Source organism: Macaca fascicularis, chromosome 4, assembly GCF_037993035.2.
Source record: "Macaca fascicularis isolate 582-1 chromosome 4, T2T-MFA8v1.1".
NCBI classification, from domain to species: Eukaryota; Metazoa; Chordata; class Mammalia; order Primates; family Cercopithecidae; genus Macaca; species Macaca fascicularis.
Window position 1 is genome coordinate 46,293,031 of NC_088378.1, and position 26,206 is coordinate 46,319,236.

Below are 26,206 nucleotides of genomic sequence, written 5' to 3' on the forward strand. Positions count from 1 at the left end.
GTATGAATGTCTTTCCATTTATCTTTTTTCTTCATCAGTGTTTTATAATTTTCATTGTACAAGTCTTTCACCTCTTTGGATAAGTTAATTCGTAAGTATTTTTTTTCTTTTTACAGCTTCTGTAAATAAGATTGTTTTATTAATTGCTTTTTCAGATAGCTCATTTTTTGTTTGTGTGCAGATATGTCACCGATTTTTGTGTGTTGATTTTGTGTCCTGCAACTTTACTGAACTCATTTGTTAGTTCTAACAGAATTTTTTTGGTTGAGTCTTTAGTGTTTCCTGCTGTATAATTATGTTATCTGCAAACAGAGATAATTTTACTTCTTTTTTGTGATTTAAATGTTGATATGGTTTGTATTTGTGTTCGTGTCCAAATCTTGTTGAATTGTAATCCTCAGTGTTGGAAGTGGGGCCTGTGGGAGATGTTTGGCTCATGGGGGCAGATTTCCTCCTCAGTGCTACTCTTGTGATAGTGAGTGCTCGTGAGATCTGGTTGTTTAAAAGTGTGTAGCAGCTCCCCACTCTTTCTCTCTCTCTTCCTCCTACTCTGGCTATGCAAAGATGTGCCTGCTTCCCCTTCGCCTTCTGCCGTGATTTTAAGTTTTCCCCAGCCATGCTTCCTAAAAAATCTTTAGGGCTGAAAGAGCAGAGGTATATTTTGATGATTAAATTAACTAACAGCCATAAGCCTTTCTGGGGTTCAATCCCACTAGTCCTTGCTGACAAGTAGATGTCTTGGTATCCTGATAGACTCAGAAGGAAAATGCACTCAGTTTCCAAGTACAGAGACAGAGAGAGAGAGAGAGAAAAGACATTGAAAACAGACATGGAATTTGTATGTATTATTTATTCTTCCAAAAAACACTCTTACTCTGGCTGACACAAAGGTTCTTTACCCTCAAGGAAGTAGTGACTTTTCTTTGCTTAAGGAGTATTAATTTGTTAATATATTGTAGTCTGTATAACAAGGAGACCATAGTTGGTCCAGGCTCTCATTAACGACAGGATAAATGTTTTCCAAATCGTTTAATAATCCACATACAACAATCATTTGAGGTAAGTACAATTTTCATTGCCAGTTTGAGAAACTGAGATTCAAAGGTGTGAAATAATCTGCTTGAGACCTCAAATCTCTGATTCCAGAGCCCGTGATCTTAGGTACTGTGTGCTCCCTCCCACTCACATTGATGCCATTCATTTATATGGGGTCCTTTGTATTTCTCAACTACACCCCTGGTATATGTTGTACTTGGTTACTTCTCTGCTTGGCCTTTGTTCTTCATATTGAGATCTGATGAGGAGTGTAGATAAGGGTCAAGCTCTGCAGCACCATCCAGGTGCTATGTACCCCAATAATTTTCTGAGCTCTTCAGAGGAGAAAATAAGGTCAAAGTTTATTTCCCCCTCACTTACCCATGTTTCAGCAATCAATCAACATTACCTTGTAAAGAGACCTAGAAATGAGTTTGCAGGAAAAACTTGGAGAAAATATAGAGAGGTCGGGACTGGCTACATGTGAATGTTTTATCTCATTTCTAGTCTCCCTAGCCAATAAAACTTTCTAATGTAAGAAACGGTCTTAGGGTAAAAGTCAAATCAATGGTGTGGCTACAATGTCCTTTGATTAGACTTTTTAAATATTTAAGGCACGACTAATGACTATCTCAATTAGACAAAAGATTTCTAAATATCTTAAGAGCACTTCAGAAAAGTCTAATCCAAAAACAGCCATAAATACATTTGTAGAGAGATATATTTATTTAATTATATGACTCTTACTAAAACTAAGTATATGAAATCTATTACACAGAAAGCCAAAGAGTTATTAAGAGGTTTGTATCAGCAAAACAGCTATTACTATGGCTTAAAAGGCCAGATATTGGTCAAATTATAAAAAAGACTTCTGGCCCCCCAGCTTTTATCTAGCAAGAAGCAGTCTGAGCAAGTCATTTATTCAAGCATAATCATTTCTTTTTTTCAAGAAAAAGGGAAGATGCTTTCAGCCAAGAACACAGAGAATGGAACTACAGGCCACTGACAACAATGGACCAGGGAACCACTTCCATTAAGGAGAGTATAATATACTGCGGAACAGCTTTCGGGGTAATACAACCATGCCTCAATCATGGAATGTTCCCTGCCTCCAGAGTAGGGACAACAGGCAATATTTTTCCTTGCACGATTTCAGAATTGTTACGGACCAGTGACAGTTACATATCTCCTGTTCTTCTACTTTTGGTGTGGAAGTGTCTATTGCAGTCATCCTATTCCTGTATCACCATTGTATATTGATGTCATGTAGAATGTAACTTTTCCCTTTGTTTCTCCAGATTCTAGATCAAGAGTAGCCACATCCAGATATAATGCAAATCACAAAATCCTGGACTTCAATTTTAATTCTACAATTAGATGATAGTTTTGGCATCCTATAATGAAAGTGAAGACATGCATGAGGGATGTTAATATTTGTAATCAGTGGGCACACTGTGATAGAATATAAACTTGGCCACAAATACTTTCTTTTCATACATTCACACCTCTGCAACATGACTTCACAGATCCATCAAGAGGTAGATGATGTTTCTCAAACCTGGGTTCATTTTGAAACTTTCTTTGCCTAATGTAAGATTAGCAAACATGAAGCAAGCTGAGTGCTAAACAATGCTTGTGCATTGAAAATATTGAGAATCACCCTTTTTCTGCTTTTGGAACCTGCGGCTATGGAACCTGCGGCCATTAGTATGCAAGAAACCCAGGTTGTCACTTGAATAAACACCCTTACCAATTGCCATACATTTGAGGCCAGTCTCACTAAGGATCACACTTTCCTAAAAAGATAAGCAACATCCCTCCTCAGCCTAATCTTTATGTGTGATATTTTGGCCCACATATGGTTTATTCCTTTGTCTTATTACCCAATTGGATCAGAACATGTAAGAGAAAGATTGGTATTAATTATTTGGCCCCTTGTAGATCTCAGCAATGACAATGATGCTACACTCCCTTCTTCTACACATGCAATTAAGGTTCAAGACAATTTTATACACCCCTGAAAGGAGACACTGATGATTTCTATATGTCTGACAATTGTATACAGTTGACTAAACAATAGCATTCACTACTGTACAATGGTAAAAGCCAAAGCACTATTCCTTCTTATGCAAATAGTTGTTAGGGCTTTTAGATGTCCCTTCTTGGGAATCAACACAAAGTAAACCTGAAATTCTGATTCTGAGAAGATGGGAATATACACAAATATCTTTTATCTAACCATTCTGAAGGATCATTAAGCTGTCCATTTTTATTTCTTCCTATCCAGCACAGCACTCCTATTCAACAAGAACACTGTCCCTTGTTTATTGGTTACAAATACATGTATCATGCAGTCACTTCTCCACTTGCTAGAAGAAAGCAATGACATTGTCTGAAGTTACAACCTCTGGCAGATCACAAGAAAATGAGAAAGGCAAGTAAAGAAAGCAAATATAATCAACAATTAGCTGTATGACATTATAGGTGGATGGAAGATAGTAAGCAGATATGTAAGTCAGAAGGTAATTACTGGTCTTGGTGCCTGCTGGTCCTCAACACCCATAACAATGTCTAATAGATGATGTATCTACTGAAGGACAAAAGAAAGGATGGGAAGGATTGTTCTCATGATATGTGCTAGCTCCTGGTCTTGCCTTAATTAGCAGTTTGCTATCTTTTTCCTTAGCCCAGAGATCTAATTACAGATTTTTCCATGTCTGTGGCAAGCATTCAACAACTAGACAAATATAGCAATACATCAATAATATTCAATAATGCAATAGTTATTATATCCTGTGTTACAGTTTCTTAAGACTTCCCAGAAATTAGTTATACTTTATGGAAGTAAACAATAAAGAATCAGGAATATTTCCCATGTACTATCCTTTAGGACACACCTAAATAAAATAAAAAGGAAAATAAAAAGATTACTTCAACATTATCAGAGAAAACTCCAAGCTAAAGAGCCCACTAATTTAGATACAGTCCATTTTTAGGTAATTGTAGAAGCGTTGAGTGCTCAGAACCTTTGTGGGGCTGGTCTCTTGCTTTGCTGGCATTCCTGGCTGGCTATGCTGACAGTGTAAGTCAAGGGATTATTAGATTGGCCACATGCTCTCCGCTTTTGTTTCTTTGTTTTTGTTTTGTTTTGGGACAGAGATAGGAAAGTTGAATGGGGCCCCAGAGATCTAAGAGAAAAGGAAGAGGGGAGAGAAATTTGTAGTGATGAGTGTTTTCTGCTGTAAGAGTCCTGAGAGAATAAAAGAGCTTGATTCTGGCAGAAGCAAACTGGCAATGTGGGTCAAGAATTAACCCACAGGAATGTCAGGATAACATCTCCTGAGACATGTCTCTAAATTACATCAAAAACTTCTATGAAGGATGTGTAAGTATTATACAAACAAAAAAGCAATTGTATGAGTCTTTTCTGAGTATTTTAACCTGAATTGCATAAGTCTTGGTGAATAAATTCTCTACATCTATGGAGAATACTGTAAGTGTCAACCATATACTTCAAAATATTCTGAATTTAAAACTCTAAAGAGAAAAATTCAGGAAGTATCTTTAGATGTTGCTGTTTTAGTGTGGCTCACTCTCAATTTCATAATTAAGAAGTAGGGGAAAAAAGCTTTAATTACAATTAATAAACATTATTTAGTTGTTAAGGTAGTGTATGGACTGAGCTTACTACTGGATTTGTTATCTAATTTTCAAAAAGAAGTATTAGATATTCTGATTTTACTGCAAATGGATTACGGTGGTGGGGATATTAATTGAGTTCAAAGCTGTTTAAATATTTCCAAAATTACACATGTCCCTATCAAATGTTGCTTTTCATATTTTAAGAGTGAGAAATCTCATAATGCAGGAATTATATTTGATTTGATGATCTCTAAGGGTCAATTTGGCTTCAAAACTTCTTGAATCTTACATTTTTTAAATGCGATATAAGGATGTTTTTTAAATGTCCTCCTTTAATGTTTGTGTTTAAAAGATTTCTTTTTCTCCTAAAACCATAACAGGTTAAACCTCCAACTGTGATTGGTCAATTCCACACCCTTTTCTTTTGATCAATCCAAATGTTCTTCCTCGGGGTGCTAGGCTTTGCAGTTTATGGGAATGAGGCCTTGCACTTCAGTTGCGATACAGACAAAAGAGAAATAAATCTCTTCTGTTACAATCAGTTCAGGCCAATCACTCCACAAGTAAGTTTTTCTGTGTGCACATAAACATTAACTCTACAACAAACTCATTTTCTCTTTAAATGTAAAATAATGTCATAATATGAGAAATACCCTAACAGGTTTTTTTTTTGTTTTTTTTGTTTTTTTTGTTTTTTTTGTTTTTTTTTTTTTAAGGATTATGTTACTTTTTCTTTAATTAGCTGTATATTTCAGATAAATTGAGTTTTGGGGAGTTTCTTCCAATTCTGGCATTTTGTTATCTACTAATGTTATCATTATTCTCCAGACCTATATTTGGAATATAGAAATTAACTGGCTAATAAAATAAACTACTTCATCATTATCAGTCATTAAGAGGCAGCTATAGTAATATATGACTATGTTTTCACAATAAATATGTTTGACATTACTACCTTCATTATATTAAGACATATATATGATATTTATGAAACTTGGAATTTTTAAGTTAGTCTCTGTTGAGAGTTAGTGGCGTTTTTTGTGTATTTTTAGTTACATATTGATTAATTGATTTACTAAGATATTTCTGACATACTTTAGGTGTTCTGGACATTACAACTAGTGATTGTCCTGGTTCCTGGAGCTATTTTTCATCTTTATGCTGCATGTAAAAGCATCAATCAAGAATGCATTCTTCAAAAGCCTATTTGCACTGTAATTTATATACTCTCTGTTTTATTAAGAATTAGTCTAGAGGCAATAGCATTTTGGCTTCAGATTTACCTCTTTGGTTTCCAAGTAAAATCTCTTTACCTGTGTGATGCTAGATTTCTTGGGGAAAACATGATTGTAAGATGCATGGTTCCAGAATACTTTGAAAAAACCATTTTTCTCATTGCATTGTATACATTTACAGCAATTACAATGGTATTATGTGTTGCTGAGATTTTTGAGATCATATTTAGAAGATTATACTTTCCATTCGGACAATGACCAAAGAATGGATTACCTATTGTCATGTTACAGTTCTTTATCATTTTTATTTAGTTTTATCATACTTAGTGAGTACCACAACTTCAAAACAAACTTACTTCAATGTGTCTGAAATTCACGTCTACTATAAAATATAATGCCTGGTTGTAAGATAAGGATTCTTGAAGAACTATTTCATTTTATTTTAATTTTGATCACTTTTATTAGAAAATATAAACAGAACTACTGTTAATTTATTTTTAAATGGTGCTTTTACAGAGTTCTCTCACATACATCTTAATTGATCAGTTTTTTGTGGCCAGAGAAACTTTTATTGTCTTTTTTTACGAAGTGGAAAATTGATGGTCAGGTAGGTTAATTTGGGTGGCCAAAGTCATAATCCAGATCTTCATATTTTCCTTTCTGTGGAACTATACAGTTTTAAATTTGAGGGTGTAATTATTTTGCATTCATGTAAAATATAACTTATTTAAGCACAAAAGTTATAAACTAATTATTAAGGAGTAATTCTATAGTTTGACCATTACTTTGAAGAAATTGAACAATTACATTTTTAAAATTTTATTCAATCATTTTCTTGAAAGTTTCAATATTAAAATGATATAGAAATATAGTTACCAAATAAATAAAAAATGCTATGGATAATACTGCATATGGGATCCTTGTTTCTTCTCAGGAAAAAAAACCTTTCTGTGCCCACAGATGTTCTGTAACTGTAACTTCTATATTTATCAAAAGGGAACACTGTGTTTATATTAAGTTAGACTTCCTCAATAGCTATGAAATTATTTCAGAGACAATTGTATATTGATTTAGTGCATTTCTTTTTATCTGCCTGCCTTACTAACAATCATTTGATTCATTCGATATTATTTAAAATCCTTATGTATTACTGCTTTATACTGGTAACTTAGTAGGCAAATGAGTATACTCAGATACTAAGGTTTTCCATTTTTCCTTAAGCTTTATGCAGCCTATGTTTGACATCATGAATTTCTGTATCTAAGGTTTTCATCACTGAGGTTTCATCTACATGAGAGCACAGGAGAAAATCCAACTTATCTTCATTCCACAAATAGCTACTGATATCTATTTGTTAACAAGTACTGCATTAAAAAATTCGTATAAAAAAGATCATCAAGATTTAATACCTTTATAAAATCATAATCTAGCATGTGAGCTGTAAAATCATACTATAGCAGTGGCATGCCAACAGGGTGGGGACTGGTAAAAATTGTCCACTCTACAAACAAAGGATATGTATTGACTTTCTTTGTTTAGAATAACTAACTGTTGGTGTTAACAAACAGCAACCATGTTTAATATTTTATCCTTATTTTTAAATTCTCTATAGATAACATACCCCTTGATTGCCCGCATTCAAGGTGGAATGCTCCTGCCAATCTGCTGGCAAACATACACATTTTCATTATGGGTCCTATTTTTGCTGCATCTTTCCAAAGTTGGTAATTTTTTATTGAATGTCAGGCATTGTGTGTTTTATCCTGTTAGATGACAGTTATTTTTCTTCTCTAATTCTCTAATTCTTCTCTAATTCTTCAACTTAGTTCTGGAGCACAGTTAAGTTACTTGGAAACAGATGATCCTTTCTGCTTCTTTTCAAGCTTTGTTATATATGACCAGCATAGTACTTACGGAAAGGCCAGTTTTGCCCCAATACTAAGGAAGAACCTTTCTGAGTGCTCTATCAGATGCCTCTTTTGTGGTTTGGGAATACTATCCTTTCACTAGTCTCAAAAATCTTGAATTCTTCCCTCCTGCTGGTTGACTTGTGGTGGTGACACAAATTGCCATTGCTACAGGAAACAGGTTCTCTCTGTCCAAGGCAAGAAGGGAGATGGGGCAAAAGGACCTTATTCTGGTTTGCCTCTCAGGATTCTTTCCCAGGGAAGATCATTTTTCCAAAAAATCTCACAGAAGACTTCCCCTTAATATTATTGCCCAATCATAGATAAACACTTGGATTTATTCTCACTCTGATTCATCTTTTAGGGTAGGGCATGGTCAACATATATCTCTTTATTAAGAGATTTTTCCACTCTGACTTTGGGAACAGCAAATATTCTCAGTCTTGTATGAATCTTGAGTATTGTTCCTTTTGATCCTTTCAATTAGTTCTTTTCCTGGAAAGATATTTAAAGATGTTGCACTGATCAGGACTCACTGAAAAGCCCTTTGCAGATCTCTGAAGCTCTCTCATTTTCCAGCTCTCACCTTACTGTAGCATCCATTAAAATCTAGCTTCCTCAGCCTCCCTGAGCTCTTGATCTCTTCAACTGACAAGGTGGAAGGATGGCATCTCCAAGCCACCAAAGAAACCTTGCTTGCCTCTACTTCTTTGAACTAAACACTACATATTGTTATGTTTAAAGACAGAGATAAGATGAGAGAGGTGGTTTAGACAGTCTTGGAAATTCACTACTGACCTACTATGATTTCATTTTATTAGTAATTATATCAGAATTGTTAGCACACAGCTATAGAGTCCTGAATATATAAAAATTCATATTCCAATATGAAAACTAATTTTTCTGACTAAAATGCAAATATAGTAAAAATTAATAAGAACATCAAAACTAAACAATATCTAACCATTTGAAATGCTATTTAAAACCATTTCATAAAAAGCTCTTGGGTCAAAGAAGATAACTTAAACTGAAGCTTTTCTGACTATTTATATGAACAAGAAGTGAGATGCTACATATTAAAACCTATGAGATATGAGCAAATTTGTATTGCACTGAAAATTGACAGCTGAAAATAAATCTATTATAAAAAAGGAAACAATAAATGTAATTCAAAAAGCAAACATAAGAACTTATTAAACAAAGATAAACAAAAATAATTTAATAAGGATATAGGTAAAAAGTAACATTTTAGAAAACAAAGTAAAATAAATCCCAGATCACTCTTGAAAATAACAATAAAATTGATAAAACTTGGCAAATCAAATCAAATGTAGAAGTATACTATTATAAGATTCTTGTAATATAGGTAAAGTATGTTATCATTTGAAGTTTGCTGTAATAACTTAAAGTTGTATATTATAAAATATAAAACAACCAGTTTAAAAAAGCAACACAATTTTGGTTTAACAAGCAAACGAACAAAATTAACTGGAATCATAAGACATTCAATTAATACAAAAGGTAGCAGGAAAGGAAAAAAGAGAACAAAAACAGATGAAACAAATAGAAACAATAACAAGGTAGTGGAACCAAACCCAAACATATCAATAGTTAACAATAAATACAAGAGATCTTGCCACTCCAAAAACATAAGAGATTGTCTAAATGTGTTTTTTAAAAGCCAGACCAAATTATTAACAAGAACCCCACTTTAAACATTTTTAAATATTTAAAGGTTTAATATTTTAAAATCTTAAATGTTTTATAGAAAATAAATGGGAAAAGATGTATCATGCAAACCCTAAGCATCAGAGAGCTCAATTGACTATATTAATATGAGAAAACTCATGTCAATTTTACAGCAAGGAATGATGACAGAGATTAAAGAGACATTTCATAATGTTTAAAGTATAATTTCATCATGAAGCATAATAGTTGTAATATGTATGCCACCAGTTAATAGAGATTCAGAATGCATGAAGCAAAACCTGGTAGATTGAAAAAAGAAATACATCCTATTATAGCTAAAGATTTCAACACTTCTCTCTCAGTAATAGCATCTAAACTGACAAAGTAAATAGAAAATCAGAAAGGATACCAGAAGATTATAAATTATTAATCCATAACTTGAACTAATTGATATTTATAGAATACTCCACCCAGCAACAACGGAACAGACATTCTTTTCAAGTGCGTGTGTAACATTCACCAAAAGAGATCGTTGTAACATTCACCAAAAGAGGTCCATAAGAAAGTCTCAAGGATTGAAATCATACAGACTATAGTCTCTGGTCACAATGGAATTAAACTAGAAATTAATAAAATTAAGATAGCAGGGATACATCCAAATGTTTGAAAAATTAACAACATACTTTTATTAACCCATGGATCAAAGAAAAAAAATACCTGGGAAATTAAAAACTGCTTTAAACAAAATTGCGATTACAACTTATCAAAATAAGTGGAAAGCAGTTAAAACAGTGTTTGGCGGAATATTGGAAGTTATAAATATTATGTTAGAAAAGACATTATATAGTAATTTTAACTGTTCATTTTCTGAAGTTGTTGGGTTTTTTTGTTTGTTTGTTTGTTTGTTTGTTTTTGAGAAGGAGTCTCACTCTATCATCAGGGCTGGAGTGCAGTGGCGCGATCACGACTCACTGCAACTTCTGCCTCCTGGGTTCAAGCGATTCTCCTGCCTCAGCCTCCTGAATAGCTGGGATTACAGGCACCCGCCACTACACCCAGCTAATTTTTTATATTTTTAATAGAGATGGGTTTTCACCATGTTGGCCAGGCTGCTCTCGAACTCCTGATCATGCAATTCACCCGCCTCGGCCTTCTAAAGTGCTGAGATTACAGGCATGAGCCACCATGCCCAGCCTGAAGTTTTTAAAAGATACGTTAAATACAAATTAAATAGAAAGATGCAAATAAAAATACGAATATAAAACACAGTGATATAAAACCCAAAGACAATAGAGAAAATCAATTAAACCAAAATCTCGTTCTTTGAAAAGATTAATAAAACTTATAAATTTCTGGTTTGATAATATGAGATAATAAGGGAGAAAATGAAAATCATAAGATAAATTAGAAAAGGGAAATTATAGTAAAACCTTGAAACAATTATAAGGAAACATCCAGAACAATGTTAGGTCAGTAAGTTTTTGATACTTAGATGAAAAAATTTCTAAATTCCAAACTACTAAAAATTGACAGACACAAACAAAAAATATAACTATCCATATATGGATTTTTAAAATTTTAAATCCAAAACCTTCCCATAAAGAAATGTCAGGCCCTGACGAATTCAGCGGTGAATTCCATTAAATCTTTAAGGAAGAAATAATACTCCAAAATCTTTTTTAAGAATTAGAAGAGAATATTTGCCATTTCATGTAAGGAGGCCAGCATAATGTTGATATTAAAAATTCTTAGCAAAAATATATTTACAAATAGAATTCAGCAATATATATAAAAATAATACATCATGTTAGGTGGGATTTATCCCTGAAATGAAAAGTTATATTATAAACACCCATTTATAATGAAACAAACCAAAACCCCTAAACCTCTCACTTTAAACGAGATCTACCTAAGCTTGATAAATAGCATCTAAAGAAACCTACAGGAATTAACAATTTCCCCTGTAGTCTCAAAACAGGCAAGGCTCTCTACTTTTCCCACTTGTGTTTAACGTTGAACTAAAATTCAATAAGACAAAAACAAAATAAACATATACATACTAAATATATATTTATTCAATAAGTACAATAACACAAACAATATATAAATTGCAAAATAATAAATATCTTTATTCACAGACGTGATCAGGTACATAGAAAATTCTAAAGAATGTTCCAGAAAATTAAATTTATAAGCCAAGCACTGTGATTCATGCCTGTAATCCCAGAACTTTTGGAGGTGGAGCCAGGAGGATCGCTTGAGTCTAGGAGTTTGAGATTAGCCTGGACAATACAGCAAGACACCCCCCTGCAAAAAATAAGGAAATTAGCTAGGCATGGTGGTGCCTGCCTGTAGTCCCAGCTACTCCAGAGGCTGAGGTGAGAGGATGATTTGAGCCCAAGAGATTGGGGCGGCAGTGAGCTATGATTGTGCCACTGCCCGCTAGCCTGGCTGGCGGAGCAAGACTCTGTCTCTTAAATAAATAAATAAATAAACTTATGAAGAATAATTTTTCTGTAGAGTAATAAAAAATAAAATGTAAATGTAAAAAAAAATCATTTACAATAGAATCAAAAATATGAAGTGCATAGCGATAAATTTTTCAAAATATGTGCTAGACCTGCACAATGAAAACTACAAAACAGTGATGAAAATAATTAAAGATTTTTTATTTTAATTTTTATTTAATTTTTATTTTTTATTTTTTGAGATGGAGTCTCGTTCTGTCGCCCAGGCTGGAGTGCAGTGGCACAATCTTGGCTCACTGCCACCTCCGCCTCCCAGGTTCAAATGATTCTCCTGCCGCAGCCTCCCAAGTAGCTGGGATTACAGGCATGTGCCACCACACCCTGCTAATTTTATGTTTTTAGTAGAGACGGAGTTTCACCATATTGGCCAGGCTGATCACAAACTCCTGACCTCAGGTGATCCACCCACCTTGGCTTCCCAAAGTGCTGAAATTACAGGCGTGAGCCACTGTACCATTTTAAGTGGAAAAATTAACCATGTCACATCCACGGCTTGGAAGTCTTACGTATTTGTAACTTTGGTCATTATAAACCGATCTGTAAATTCAATATAATTCCAGTCAAAATCCTAGGAAACTTATATAAAAATTGACGTGATGTTTCTAAAATTTATATGTAAATACAGGAGATCTAGAATAGCCAACACAATTTTCAAAAATCAAAGGAAAACAAAAATAAAAACAAAAACAGACAGAGGACTTACATTACATATTCTGAAGACTTCTTTAAAGGTACAATAGATCGCACCACTGCAGTCCAGTCTGGGTGACACAGCAAGACTCCTTCTCAAAAAAAAAAAAGACAGGGGCGGAGTAAGATGGCCGAATAGGAACAGCTCCAGTCTCCAACTCCCAGCGCGAGCGACACAGAAGACCAGTGATTTCTGCATTTTCAACTGAGGTACTGGGTTCATCTCACTAGGGAGTGCTGGACAATCTGTGCTGGTCAGCTGCTGCAGCCCGACCAGCGAGAGCTGAAGCAGGGCGAGGCATCGCCTCACCTGGGAAGCTCAAGGGGGAAGGGAATCCCTTTTCCTAGCCAGGGGAACTGAGACACACAACACCTGGAAAATCAGGTAACTCCCACCCCAATACTGCACTTAAAGCAAACGGGCACACCAGGAGATTATATCCCACACCTGGCCAGGAGGGTCCCACGCCCATGGAGCCTCCCTCATTACTAGCACAGCAGTCTGCAATCTAACCGCAAGGCAGCTGCGAGGCTGGGGGAGGGGCGCCTGCCATTGCTGAGGCTTAAGTAGGTAAACAAAGCCACTGGGAAGCTCAAACTGGGTGGAGCTCACAGCAGCTCAAGGAAACCTGCCTGTCTCTGTAGACTCCACCTCTGGGGACAGGGCACAGCTAAACAACAACAAAAGCAGCAGAAACCTCTGCAGATGCAAACGACTCTGTCTGACAGCTTTGAAGAGAGCAGTGGATCTCCCAACATGGAGGTTGAGATCTGAGAAGGGATAAACTGCCTGCTCAAGTGGGTCCCTGACCCCTGAGTAGCCTAACTGGGAGACATCCCCCACTAGGGGCAGTCTGACACCCCACACCTCACAGGGTGGAGTACACCCCTGAGAGGAAGCTTCCAAAGCAAGAATCAGACAGGTACACTCGCTGTTCAGCAATATTCTATCTTCTGCAGCCTCTGCTGCTGATACCCAGGCAAACAGGGTCTGGAGTGGACCTCAAGCAATCTCCAACAGACCTACAGCTGAGGGCCCTGAGTGTTGGAAGGAAAACTATCAAATAGGAAGGACACCTACACCAAAACCCCATCAGTACGTCACCATCATCAAAGACCAGAGGCAGATAAAACCACAAAGATGGGGAAAAAGCAGGGCAGAAAAGCTGGAAATTCAAAAAATAAGAGGGCATCTCCCCCGGCAAAGGAGCGCAGCTCATCACCAGCAACAGATCAAAGCTGGACGGAGAATGACTTTGACGAGATGAGAGAAGAAGGCTTCAGTCCATCAAACCTCTTAGAGCTAAAGGAGGAATTACGTACCCAGCGCAAAGAAACTAAAAATCTTGAAAAAAAAAGTGGAAGAATTGATAGCTAGAGTAATTAATGCAGAGGAGGTCATAAACGAAATGAAAGAGATAAAAACCATGACACGAGAAATACGTGACAAATGCACAAGCTTCAGTAACCGACTCGATCAACTGGAAGAAACAGTATCAGCAATTGAGGATCAAATGAATGAAATGAAGCGAGAAGAGAAACCAAAACAAAAAAGAAGAAAAAGAAATGAACAAAGCCTGCAAGAAGTATGGGATTATGTAAAAAGACCAAATCTGCGTCTGATTGGGGTGCCTGAAAGTGAGGGGGAAAATGGAACCAAGTTGGAAAACACTCTTCAGGATATCATCCAGGAGAACTTCCCCAACCTAGTAAGGCAGGCCAACATTCAAATCCAGGAAATACAGAGAACGCCACAAAGATACTCCTCGAGAAGAGCAACTCCAAGACACATAATTGCCAGATTCACCAAAGTTGAAATGAAGGAAAAAGTCTTAAGGGCAGCCAGAGAGAAAGGTCAGGTTACCCACAAGGGGAAGCCCATCGGACTAACAGCAAATCTCTCAGCAGAAACTCTACAAGCCAGAAGAGAGTGGGGGCCAATATTCAACATTCTTAAAGAAAAGAATTTTCAATGCAGAATTTCATATCCAGCCAAATCAAGTTTCATAAGTGAAGGAGAAATAAAATCCTTTACAGATAAGCAAATGCTGAGAGATTTTGTCACCACTAGGCTTGCCTTACAAGAGACCCTGAAGGAAGCACTAAACATGGAAAGGAACAACCGGTACCAGCCGTTGCAAAAACATGCCAAAATGTAAAGGCCATTGAGACTAGGAAGAAACTGCATCAACTGACGAGCAAAATAACCAGTTAATATCATAATGGCAGGATCAAGTTCACACATAACAATATTAACCTTAAATGTAAATGGACTAAATGCTCCAATTAAAAGACACAGACTGGCAAACTGGATAAAGAGTCAAGACCCATCAGTCTGCTGTATTCAGGAGACCCATCTCACATGCAGAGACATACATAGGCTCAAAATAAAGGGATGGAGGAAGATGTACCAAGCAAATGGAGAACAATAAAAAGCAGGGATTGCAATACTAGTCTCTGATAAAACAGACTTTAAACCATCAAAGATCAAAAGAGACAAAGAAGGCCATTACATAATGGTAAAGGGATCAATTCCACAGGAAGAGCTAACTATCCTAAATATATATGCACCCAATACAGGAGCACCCAGATTCATAAAGCAAGTCCTTAGAGACTTACAAAGAGACTTAGACTCCCATACAATAATAATGGGAGACTTCAACACTCCACTGTCAACATTAGACAGATCAAAGAGACAGAAAGTTAACAAGGATATCCAGGAATTGAACTCAGCTCTGCAGCAAGCAGACCTAATAGACATCTATAGAACTCTCCACCCCAAATCAACAGAATATACATTCTTCTCAGCACCACATCGCACTTATTCCAAAATTGACCACATAATTGGAAGTAAAGCAGTCCTCAGCAAATGTACAAGAACAGAAATTATAACAAACTGTCTCTCAGACCACAGGGCAATCAAACTAGAACTCAGGACTAAGAAACTCACTCAAAACCGCTCAACTACATGGAAACTGAACAACCTGCTCCTGAATGACTACTGGGTACATAACGAAATGAAGGCAGAAATAAAGATGTTCTTTGAAACCAATGAGAACAAAGATACAACATACCAGAATCTCTGGGACACATTTAAAGCAGTGTGTAGAGGGAAATTCATAGCACTAAATGCCCTCAAGAGAAAGCAGGAAAGATCTAAAATTGACACTCTAACATCACAATTAAAAGAAATAGAGAAGCAAGAGCAAACACATTCGAAAGCTAGCAGAAGGCAAGAAATAACTAAGATCAGAGCAGAACTGAAGGAGATAGAGACACAAAAAACCCTCCAAAAAATCAATGAATCCAGGAGTTGGTTTTTTGAAAAGATCAACAAAATTGATAGACCGCTAGCAAGAATAATAAAGAAGAAAAGAGAGAAGAATGAAATAGACGCAATAAAAAATGATAAAGGGGATATCACCACCAACCCCACAGAAATACAAACTACCATCAGAGAATACTATAAACACCTCTACGCAAATAAACTAGAAAATCTAGAAGAAATAGATAATTTCCTGGACACTTACACTCTTCCAAGACTAAACCAGGAAGAAGTTGAATCCCTGAATAGACCAATAGCAGGCTCTGAAATTGAGGCAATAATTAATAGCCTACCAACCAAAAAAGTCCAGGACCAGATGGATTCACAGCTGAATTCTACCAGAGGTACAAGGAGGAGCTGGTACCATTCCTTCTGAAACTATTCCAATCAATAGAAAAAGAGGGAATCCTCCCTAACTCATTTTATGAGGCCAACATCATCCTGATACCAAAGCCTGGCAGAGATGCAACAAAAAAAGAGAATTTTAGACCAATATCCCTGATGAACATCGATGCAAAAATCCTCAATAAAATACTGGCAAACCAGATTCAGCAGCACATCAAAAAGCTTATCCATCATGATCAAGTGGGCTTCATCCCTGGGATGCAAGGCTGGTTCTACATTCGCAAATCAATAAACATAATCCAGCATATAAACAGAACCAAAGACAAGAACCACATGATTATCTCAATAGATGCAGAAAAGGCTTTTGACAAAATTCAACAGCCCTTCATGCTAAAAACGCTCAATAAATTCGGTATTGATGGAACGTACCTCAAAATAATAAGAGCTATTTATGACAAACCCACAGCCAATATCATACTGAATGGGCAAAATCTGGAAAAATTCCCTTTGAAAACTGGCACAAGACAGGGATGCCCTCTCTCACCACTCCTATTCAACATAGTGTTGGAAGTTCTGGCTAGGGCAATCAGGCAAGAGAAAGAAATCAAGGGTATTCAGTTAGGAAAAGAAGAAGTCAAATTGTCCCTCTTTGCAGGTGACATGATTGTATATTTAGAAAACCCCTTTGTCTCAGCCCAAAATCTCCTTAAGCTGATAAGCAACTTCAGCAAAGTCTCAGGATACAAAATAAATGTGCAAAAATCACAAGCATTCTTATACACCAGTAACAGACAAACAGAGAGCCAAATCATGAATGAACTTCCATTCACAATTGCTTCAAAGAGAATAAAATACCTAGGAATCTAACTTACAAGGGATGTGAAGGACTTCTTCAAGGAAAACTACAAACCACTGCTCAGTGAAATAAAAGAGGACACAAACAAATGGAAGAACATACCATGCTCATGGATAGGAAGAATCAATATCATGAAAATGGCCATACTGCCCAAGGTTATTTATAGATTCAATGCCATCCCCATCAAGCTACCAACGAGTTTCTTCACAGAATTGGAAAAAACTGCTTTAAAGTTCATATGGAACCAAAAAAGAGCCAGCATCTCCAAGACAATCCTAAGTCAAAAGAACAAAGCTGGAGGCATCACGCTACCTGACTTCAAAGTATACTACAAGGCTACAGTAACCAAAACAGCATGGTATTGGTACCAAAACAGAGATATAGACCAATGGAACAGAACCGAGTCCTCAGAAATAATACCACACATCTATAGCCATCTGATCTTTGACAAACCCGAGAGAAACAAGAAATGGGGAAAGGATTCCCTATTTAATAAATGGTGCTGGGAAAATTGGCTAGCCATAAGTAGAAAGCTGAAACTGGATCCTTTCCTTACTCCTTATACGAAAATTAATTCAAGATGGGTTAGAGACTTAAATGTTAGACCTAATACCATAAAAATCCTAGAGGAAAACCTAGGTAGTACCATTCAGGACATAGGCATGGGCAAAGACTTCATGTCTAAAACACCAAAAGCAATGGCAGCAAAAGCCAAAATTGACAAATGGGATCTAATTAAACTAAAGAGCTTCTGCACAGCAAAAGAAACTACCATCAGAGTGAACAGGCAACCTACAGAATGGGAGAAAATTTTTGCAATCTACTCATCAGACAAAGGGCTAATATCCAGAACCTACAAAGAACTCAAACAAATTTACACGAAAAAAGCAAACAACCCCATCAAAAAGTGGGCAAAGGATATGAACAGACATTTCTCAAAAGAAGACATTCATACAGACAACAGACACATGAAAAAATGCTCATCATCACTGGCCATTAGAGAAATGCAAATCAAAACCACAATGAGATACCTTCTCACACCAGTTAGAATGGCGATCATTAAAAAGTCAGGAAACAACAGTTGCTGGAGAGGATGTGGAGAAATAGGAACACTTTTACACTGTTGGTGGGATTGTAAAGTAGTTCAACTATTATGGAAAACAGTATGGTGATTCCTCAAGGATCTAGAACTAGATGTACCATATGACCCAGCTATCCCATTACTGGGTATATACCCAAAGGATTATAAATCATGCTGCTATAAAGACACATGCACACGTATGTTTATTGCGGCACTATTCACAATAGCAAAGACTTGGAATCAACCCAAATATCCATCAGTGACAGAGTGGATTAAGAAAATGTGGCACATATACACCATGGAATACTATGCAGCCATAAAAAAGGATGAGTTTGTGTCCTTTGTAGGGACATGGATGCAGCTGGAAACCATCATTCTTAGCAAACTATCACAAGAACAGAAAACCAAACACCACATGTTCTCACTCATAGGTGGGAACTGAACAATGAGATCACTTGGACTCGAGAAGGGGGACATCACACACCGGGGCCTATCATGGGGAGGGGGAATGGGCGAGGGATTGCATTGGGAGTTATACCTGATGTAAATGATGAGTTGATGGGTGCTGACGAGTTGATGGGTGCAGCACACCAACATGGCACAAGTATACATATGTAACAAACCTGCACGTTATGCACATGTACCCTAGAACTTAAAGTATAATAATAATAAATAAATTAATTAATTAATAAAATAAAGGTACAATAATCAAAATCATGTAGACCAGGCATGAAGATAGGCATATGGAATGGAACAATCAAGAGACTGGAAATATGTTTGCTCGCATATAGTTAGCTTATTTTTTTAAATGTGCTAATGTAATTCAAATGTGCCGAACAACTAAATATCCATGTTTAAAACATAAAATGTAATGTTTATAATGTCTGCATGTCCCAGCCATGGTCGGATGGGGTGGCAAATGGTCCTGACCAAGTTTTCAGGGTCTTCCCTATCATTCTTCTGCTGGAACTTTTAAGGAAAAATTATTTCTACTTGTGGGGTGTGAAAATAATAGGATGTAAGTCTCATGATACTGGAAGCCAAATTTCTACCACATACAGTATATTAAAAAGATACAGCTATAGATATATTATCCTGATTACATTGACTGATGCCCTGTCATTTGCCACCAAGATGGTTCTGACCAAACTGACACAGAATATTTTTATTGCCAGATGATCACAACATGGAGTCTAGGGAATGTTACAAAAAGTTTTTTCCCATCAAAACACCTGTCAGCTCTAGTTCCTGTCCCTTTTCTTCTTCCTGTGGTTGCCCTCACCCCCTATTTTGTCCTTCAGCTCTGCCCTCCCCTTACTTGCCAAGGTTCTAGCCCAGTCCTGGAGGGTGATGTCAGATCCTTCAGAAACTGGTCTGAGGTGAATGGAGAAGAATAATTTAGGTCTTTCTAGTAAAATATCGTAGTAAAACAAGAAAAAGCAACCTCATAGTCATTAATATTTACTTTGTTTCATAGCCTAATTTCAATGTGTGTTACACTAACACTGTCTCTGTACTGTTCTCCATCAAATCAATTATCATCTCATGAAAGGGGTAGCATATTTAGAAAGAAGAGAGTATGAGGCTCTTGTCTGTAATCTCAGCACTTTGGGAGGCCACGGCAGGAGTATCACTTGAGACTAGGAGTTCAAGACCTGCCTAGGCAACAAAATAATAATTATTAGCCATGGTGGTATGTGCCTGTGGTGCCAGCTACTCAGGAGGCTGAGGCAAGAGGATCCTTGAGCCCAGGAGTTCAAGGCTGCAGTGAGCTCTGATAGTGTGCTGCACTCCAGCTTAGGTGACAGAGTGAGAACCTGTCTAAAAAAAAAAAGAAAGAAAGAAAAAAGAGAGGAAGGAAGGAGAAAAGAAAGGAAAGGAAAAGAAAAGAAAAGAGCATATATTGGCAGATCAGAGAGTAAAATCCAATTCCAACCACTTCACTTTCTCATTTTTCCCTCGGCCCTGCTCATGAGGGTATGCAAATAAGAGTACACATGAATGTATGCAAATGAGAGACTGGCAAACTTTAGTCCTGAAGACAGAACTGAGTAAAAAAGCCCGACCCAGAATAAGATGATGGACTTTGCAAATAGGTCTAGACAACGTATGTGGAGTGGGATAGTATAAGGACATGGAGCGGTTTCTTCTGGGCGTGAGAGAGTGATCAGAAAATAGTAGGCAGAGGGGAATTTCCGAGCTGGAGATTGTGGCTCTTGGGGATAGTGTGATTTCAGTGCAAACTAGTTTTAAGATGAATCCTCAAAACTGAGGACTGAGATAAAATAAAGAAGAAGGTTATTTGAGGAAGTAAATAAAGTGTACAGTCCTGAAGGATATAAGTATGGGATGGAGAGGAGTGGAAGAGAATTGAAGTCATTGAGGGTAGAAGGAAAAATTGATGCCTACTGTACAATGGTTAAGAGTTACCAGCGTTGAAAAAGTCCCAAACACCCTATCTTACATTAAGAAAAGATAATAAATATGAAAATATTTTGCAAATTGTTAATCACTTTCCAGGAAAAAAAAAAAAAAAAGGTGATCTACAGGTTATTCATTCACTAAAATACATACTAGACAGCTGAGAACAAAAGTTCAATCTTCTTTACGCTTCATGTGTTTAGTGTTTTAAGTTGGGGCGAAATCTGATTATTTTATTCAGTATGTCAACACAGAAAAATTTAATTTACAATTTAAACACATTATTTCTCTCTCATGCAATTACTGACATTAAAGCTTCTAAAATCAAAAAGGCTGCTAATGGACACTATTATATGGAATATTAACATGGAATATTAATTGGAAGTGGTAATTCCTGAATGACACCAAAGGCGATTCTTGCCTTTACACTTTCTCCCAGTCAACATACATTATTTTCTTGTTTTTCCTTTTCTATCCTTCCTTTTGCCACAAACGAAAAACCAAACAAAAAAGCGAGACAAAACAAAAACCCTTCCTCCTACCAGCAGAGAGCGCTACCGCCATGCGCGGCACAGGCGCCAAAACGCTCAGTGTTTTGTGGGCTCTAACCACCGAGAGCCGAGAACACTGAGGTTGTCCCAGCTGGGGATCCGTAGTTGTCTTGACGACGCTGAGCAACGGAAGAGTGGGCAGGATTTGCTCTGAACGCTCGTGCGCGCTACCGCCCAGGCGGAAGCGGAAGTGTCGGTGGCGCGCGAGTAGGAAGTGGTGAGTTCTGAGTAGAGATGGCCGCGCTTGCATCGCTGCCCCCGCTGCCCGCACAGTTTAAGAGCATACAGCATCATCTGAGGACGGCTCAGGAGCATGACAAGCGGGACCCTGTGGTGGCTTATTACTGTGAGTCTTTTCGAGTGACCGCGCCCCTCTTTTCCCAGTTGCATTTTAGGGCCCACACACCTCTCCGAGGTTTTTGGGGCATGCCCCGCCCCCTTGGCTTTAAACCTGAGCTTTGACCTCGAACCTACCCAGGGAACTCCCTGGGTCCCCACCCACTGGCAGTAGGAATCCCAAAGCACCGGGGCGTCCACTGCTTCCCGTATCTTGTGCTTAAATACTCCAGTACTGACTACACGGGCTCTTGAACTGTGGAATACGATCTTCCAAGGTTTTATCTCTGTGTGTAACACACAAGAGCCTCCTGTCTCAAATAGGAATCCTGAAAATAAATCGAGTTAGGTTTAAAACGAAGGTGAGTGTCCGAAAGAAGTAGTGATGTGGATAAAAGGACAATAGACTAGTTGAAAACATAGTAATAAGTGAAGGTTACTTATGACAGCATGCAAGCCCATTCAAAAACTCAGATGGTTAAATGGGGAGTATCTGCTACTAAATAAGCAGTTGAATTTGACCATTCCCCTTTCCCCACCCAACTGCTCTCTCCTACCGTACAGAATTTTTAGTTTTGACTTCTTTGAATAATACTTGCTGTTGAGACCTTTGAAAGCAGTATTTTCACTTTGAGTGTTATACATTTAATTTACAGTTTGGTTAAAAAAATACATAGGTTATATCTGCTCAGACTTGCAGTGAGTAAAGGGAATAGTTCCAGTAATTCTGTGTTAACTTTATTTTGTATTCTGTACTCTTTACTGCAAAATAAGTAACTGAACAACTATAATTCAGAAAATGATTTTTAGAGTTGAGAAGTTGGATATAATGCGTCCTTTGTTGTGTATATTGTAAGGTTAGCTAAAATCTGGTCACTGTTACCTGTGCCATACTCCAAATGTACCCTCTTTCTCAAATGTGCAAGGCCCTTTCAGAACTCCCATGTTCCACTCTTGGAATGTGCACCTTTTTCTTGCACTTCGCAAACTCATGATTCAAGATTTAACCCAAATGTCATCTCTTCTGTGGGCAACAAATTGATTATTCTCTGTGCGTTACTTCATTTTGTTCAAATCTTACAGCGTCATTTCCTTTATACTTGTTCTTCAGTTTTCTCAAGCAGGGTCCATATTCATTCAGTATGTGTTAATTGAGCTACCTTTGTGTCAAGCATTAGTAGGCGCTGTGACTGCAGTTGCTGCATTTTTGGAGCTTACATACAATGGAGGTAGAGAGTTTCAACAATATAAAGTCTATTGTACGTAGAGTATTAAGTGCTTATGAAGACAAATAGAGCAAGGAAAAGGAATAAGAGTATCAGGAGTAGTGGTGGCAGGGAGTGCAGATGGGATTTCAGTTTCATAGTGGTCAGGGAACACTTCACTGAGTTGACATTTGGGGAAAGAAAAGAGTGAAAGGCATGCCTTGCACCATCTGGGGAAGAGTATTCTCCGTAGAGGATATAGAAGTCCCGAGGTAGAGGCTTGCTGGAAGGAGGAGCAAGTAGACCATTGTGACTGGAGTGGATGGGGCTCAGGAATGATAGGATAAGGACAAAGTATCTCTCATCCCTAAAGGAAATTCCTGTTCCTGATCCCTGTATTATGTATCTTTGTGACAAACCAGGGACACTTTATTCATTGTCGTCCTTTCCCTCTAGATGTTTCTAAACCTAATCCAGTTTCCTTTATTTAAAAATAAAACAGAAACTCTCACCATGACATTCCCTAAAGTTGCAGCTCTGCCTTTCCAGCCTCATAGGTAAGCTTGAAATAGTTGTCTGTAAGTTAGCTTTACGCCTTTATCTTGTAGAGCCTTTCAGCCTGTGCAGTCTGGTGTTCATGCCCAGTATTTCACTGAAACTGCTCTCATCAGGCTTACGAAGAAATATTTTTATTGCTCAGGTGACACTTAACAATTTGAGTTATGAAACGTGCATATGAAAGCGTATATAATGTGCAGTTTAAGGAATAATAAAATGAACACTAATATGCCCACCACATTTGATTTATTGAACTTTTTAATTTTTGACAATCTGGTGAGTGTGAAATGGTAGTGTCTCATTGGAGCGAAATTTGCAATTCTCTGAGTCTTAATGAGGTTTAGCATCTTTTCATATGTTAATTAACCATTTGTGATTCGCTTTTGAAATGCTTGTTTATTGCTTTTGCCCATTTATCTGTCACAGTCTTGTCTTAATAATGTTAGATGTTAATCCTTTGTTATATGTGTTGTAAATATCTTCTCCCATTTCAGTTTCATTTTTCACTCTATGAAGACCTTTGATGTTCCAAAGTTCTTAATTTAAAAATGTTATCAATGTATGAATTTCTTAGGACTTAACCTTCTGATTTTATAAGCTTTCATTTCTTTTTGTGTATTTGTTTGGGACTTTGACATTCTAAATCTGTAGATGGGTGTTTTTAATCAATTTTGGAAAATTTTCTCTACTATTGTTCAAATGTTGCTTCTATTTCTATTCTTGTGAAAGTTTTGATTAGACATGTTTTGCACTTCTCCCATTTAACTTCCTTTTCTTTTGAGTCTCTCATTTTTTTTTAATCTCTGTTTTTCTGTGCTGCATTCTGTGTAATTTCTTGAGGTCTATCTTCACCTCCCTGTATATTATTGTTTAACCCTTTTAATTTTTTGAGTGCTCTCTTTTTGTTTTCATATTGACCTGGCCATTTCTGATAGTTTCTTGTTACTGATGTTTTAAACACTCTATTTCTTTGAACACTTTAAATATATCGATTTATATTTGCTGTTTGATAACATCTGTAGCTGCTGTATTTGTGGGTCTGATTCTGCTTTTCAACAGAACACTGCTCATGGTGACTTCTTTCCTTACAATTGTGGGCTAGTCGGGCTAGACCAGCACTCTTCAAACTGGAGTAGGCAAATAATTCCAAAGGAATCAATTTTCCAATTCTTGACTTCCGTGTTTTCCTTCCAAAAACTGATCTTGACAAAGCTCCTGTGATCAGGGTAGCAAAGTAGTATATAATATGCTGCTTATCTTTTCCTACATCCTGTTCACAATTGTGTTTCTCCCACTTTAATGGAGAACGGCATACTCTCAGGCATCCTGAGTGTTTTTTATGTTGTATTGCCTTGAAAGAGAAGGTGGAAAATCCTCCAAGGTGTCCAGACAAAAGAGACAATTCAAATTACCAATGTCAGTGAAGCCTCCATTAATTAAGGCATTGGATAGACCTTCCTATCTTTCCTGGTATAACATTGAAGAAAACCAGCCAGAGCAAAGAATAAATGCTTCATTCGAGAGTTCAACACGAGCCTGACCAACATGGAGAAACCCCGCCTCTACTAAAAATACAAAATTAGCCAGATGTGGTGGCGCGTGCCTGTAATCCTACCTACTTGGGAGGCTGAGGTAGGAGAATCACTTGAACCCAGGAGGCAGAGGTCGCAGTGAGCCGAAATCATGCCATTGCACTCCAGCCTGGGCAACAAGAGCGAAACTCTGTCTCAAAAAAAAAAAAAAAAAAAAATGCTAAGCATGAAAGGTTCCAAAAGAGCATTCTAATTTGGGGGAAAGGGGGTGGAACTTTATATAAGGGGGATGCTGGGAGTCACCTGGAGTTGTATATGGGGGATACAGGGAGTCACCTGGAGTTGTATATGGGAGATGCAGGGAGTCACCTGGAGTTTGTCTCTTTTCAGGAGCAGTTGGTCAGTGGCTCTCAGAAGAGGGAGGAGTTATTCTGGGATATTAGCAGCCATTGTTAGGTCATTTTGGATTTTATCAGGAGGGTGAGGAGGAACAGTTTAGGGCCAAGGTCATGTGCAAGAAGATGTGAGGAAGATTAGCTGTAGGGACAGGGACATAGAGGGACCACAGTGGGAAATCTCAGACTTTCAGAGTCTCTTACATTTATACATATATCTGTCAAGGGTAATGCCTCATTTTAAAAACTCTCCTGTGTTGCAGTATTCTGAATTCTCAAAATGATAAAAATTTTCATGAGTTGACCTTACCGCCTCATTCTGCATGCCTTTTAAAGAATACCATTCTTGAGTTGAGAGCAAAACCAAGAACAAAGAAGAAATACTGAAGGTGAGAGTACCTTTTTTCATCCAAGCAAGCTCCTGCAAGGCTCTGCAGCTTATTACTGGTTTAGAATTAGAATTCAGAAATAAAATGGGGACATGAATTGACATTCCAACTGGAATATTAAGTTGTATTTCTCTGAAAAAGTAACTCTTAGTTGGCTGATTGGTTTGGCGTTAGCAACTGACAGTGCCTTTTAAACAGTATGGTAGACATTCTCTTTAAATTAAATGAGCTAAAATCTTCAGCTCTGAGTTTTTTTGTTTTGTTTTATTCTTCTGGAAATACATTTAAAACAGCTTGGCCGGGCGCGGTGGCTCACGCCTGTAATCCCAGCACTTTGGGAGACTGAGGTAGGTGGTTCATCCAAGGTCAGGAGTTCAAGACCAGCCTGGCCAACATGGTAAAACCCCTTTTCTACTAAAAATACACAAATTAGCTGGGCGTGGTGCAGGTGCCTGTAATCCCAGCTACTACGGAGGCTGAGGTGAG

General features: G+C 37.3%; 2 protein-coding genes across 3 annotated transcripts in view; both read left to right on the forward strand.

The window, feature by feature from the left end:
• The first annotated feature begins 4,381 nt into the window (after positions 1–4,381).
• On the forward strand, positions 4,382–6,170 carry GJE1 (gap junction protein epsilon 1). Its single transcript, XM_065543066.1, is given in 3 exon segments — positions 4,382–4,420; positions 5,058–5,252; positions 5,778–6,170. Coding segments are annotated over 3 exon segments (627 nt in total).
• Positions 6,171–21,514: 15,344 nt separating this feature from the next.
• The window catches only part of VTA1 (vesicle trafficking 1), a 79,086-nt gene continuing 74,394 nt past the window's right edge, over positions 21,515–26,206 (forward strand). Inside the window, exon 1 of one of the 2 annotated variants that reach the window (XM_005551989.4) lies at positions 21,515–21,651. In XM_005551989.4, the coding sequence (XP_005552046.1) occupies positions 21,540–21,651 (112 nt within the window). In that variant the 5' untranslated portion in view covers positions 21,515–21,539. Of the gene's footprint in view, positions 21,652–25,773; positions 25,778–26,206 lie in introns of those variants that run through there. The other variant, XM_065543467.1, reaches the window with a different exon arrangement.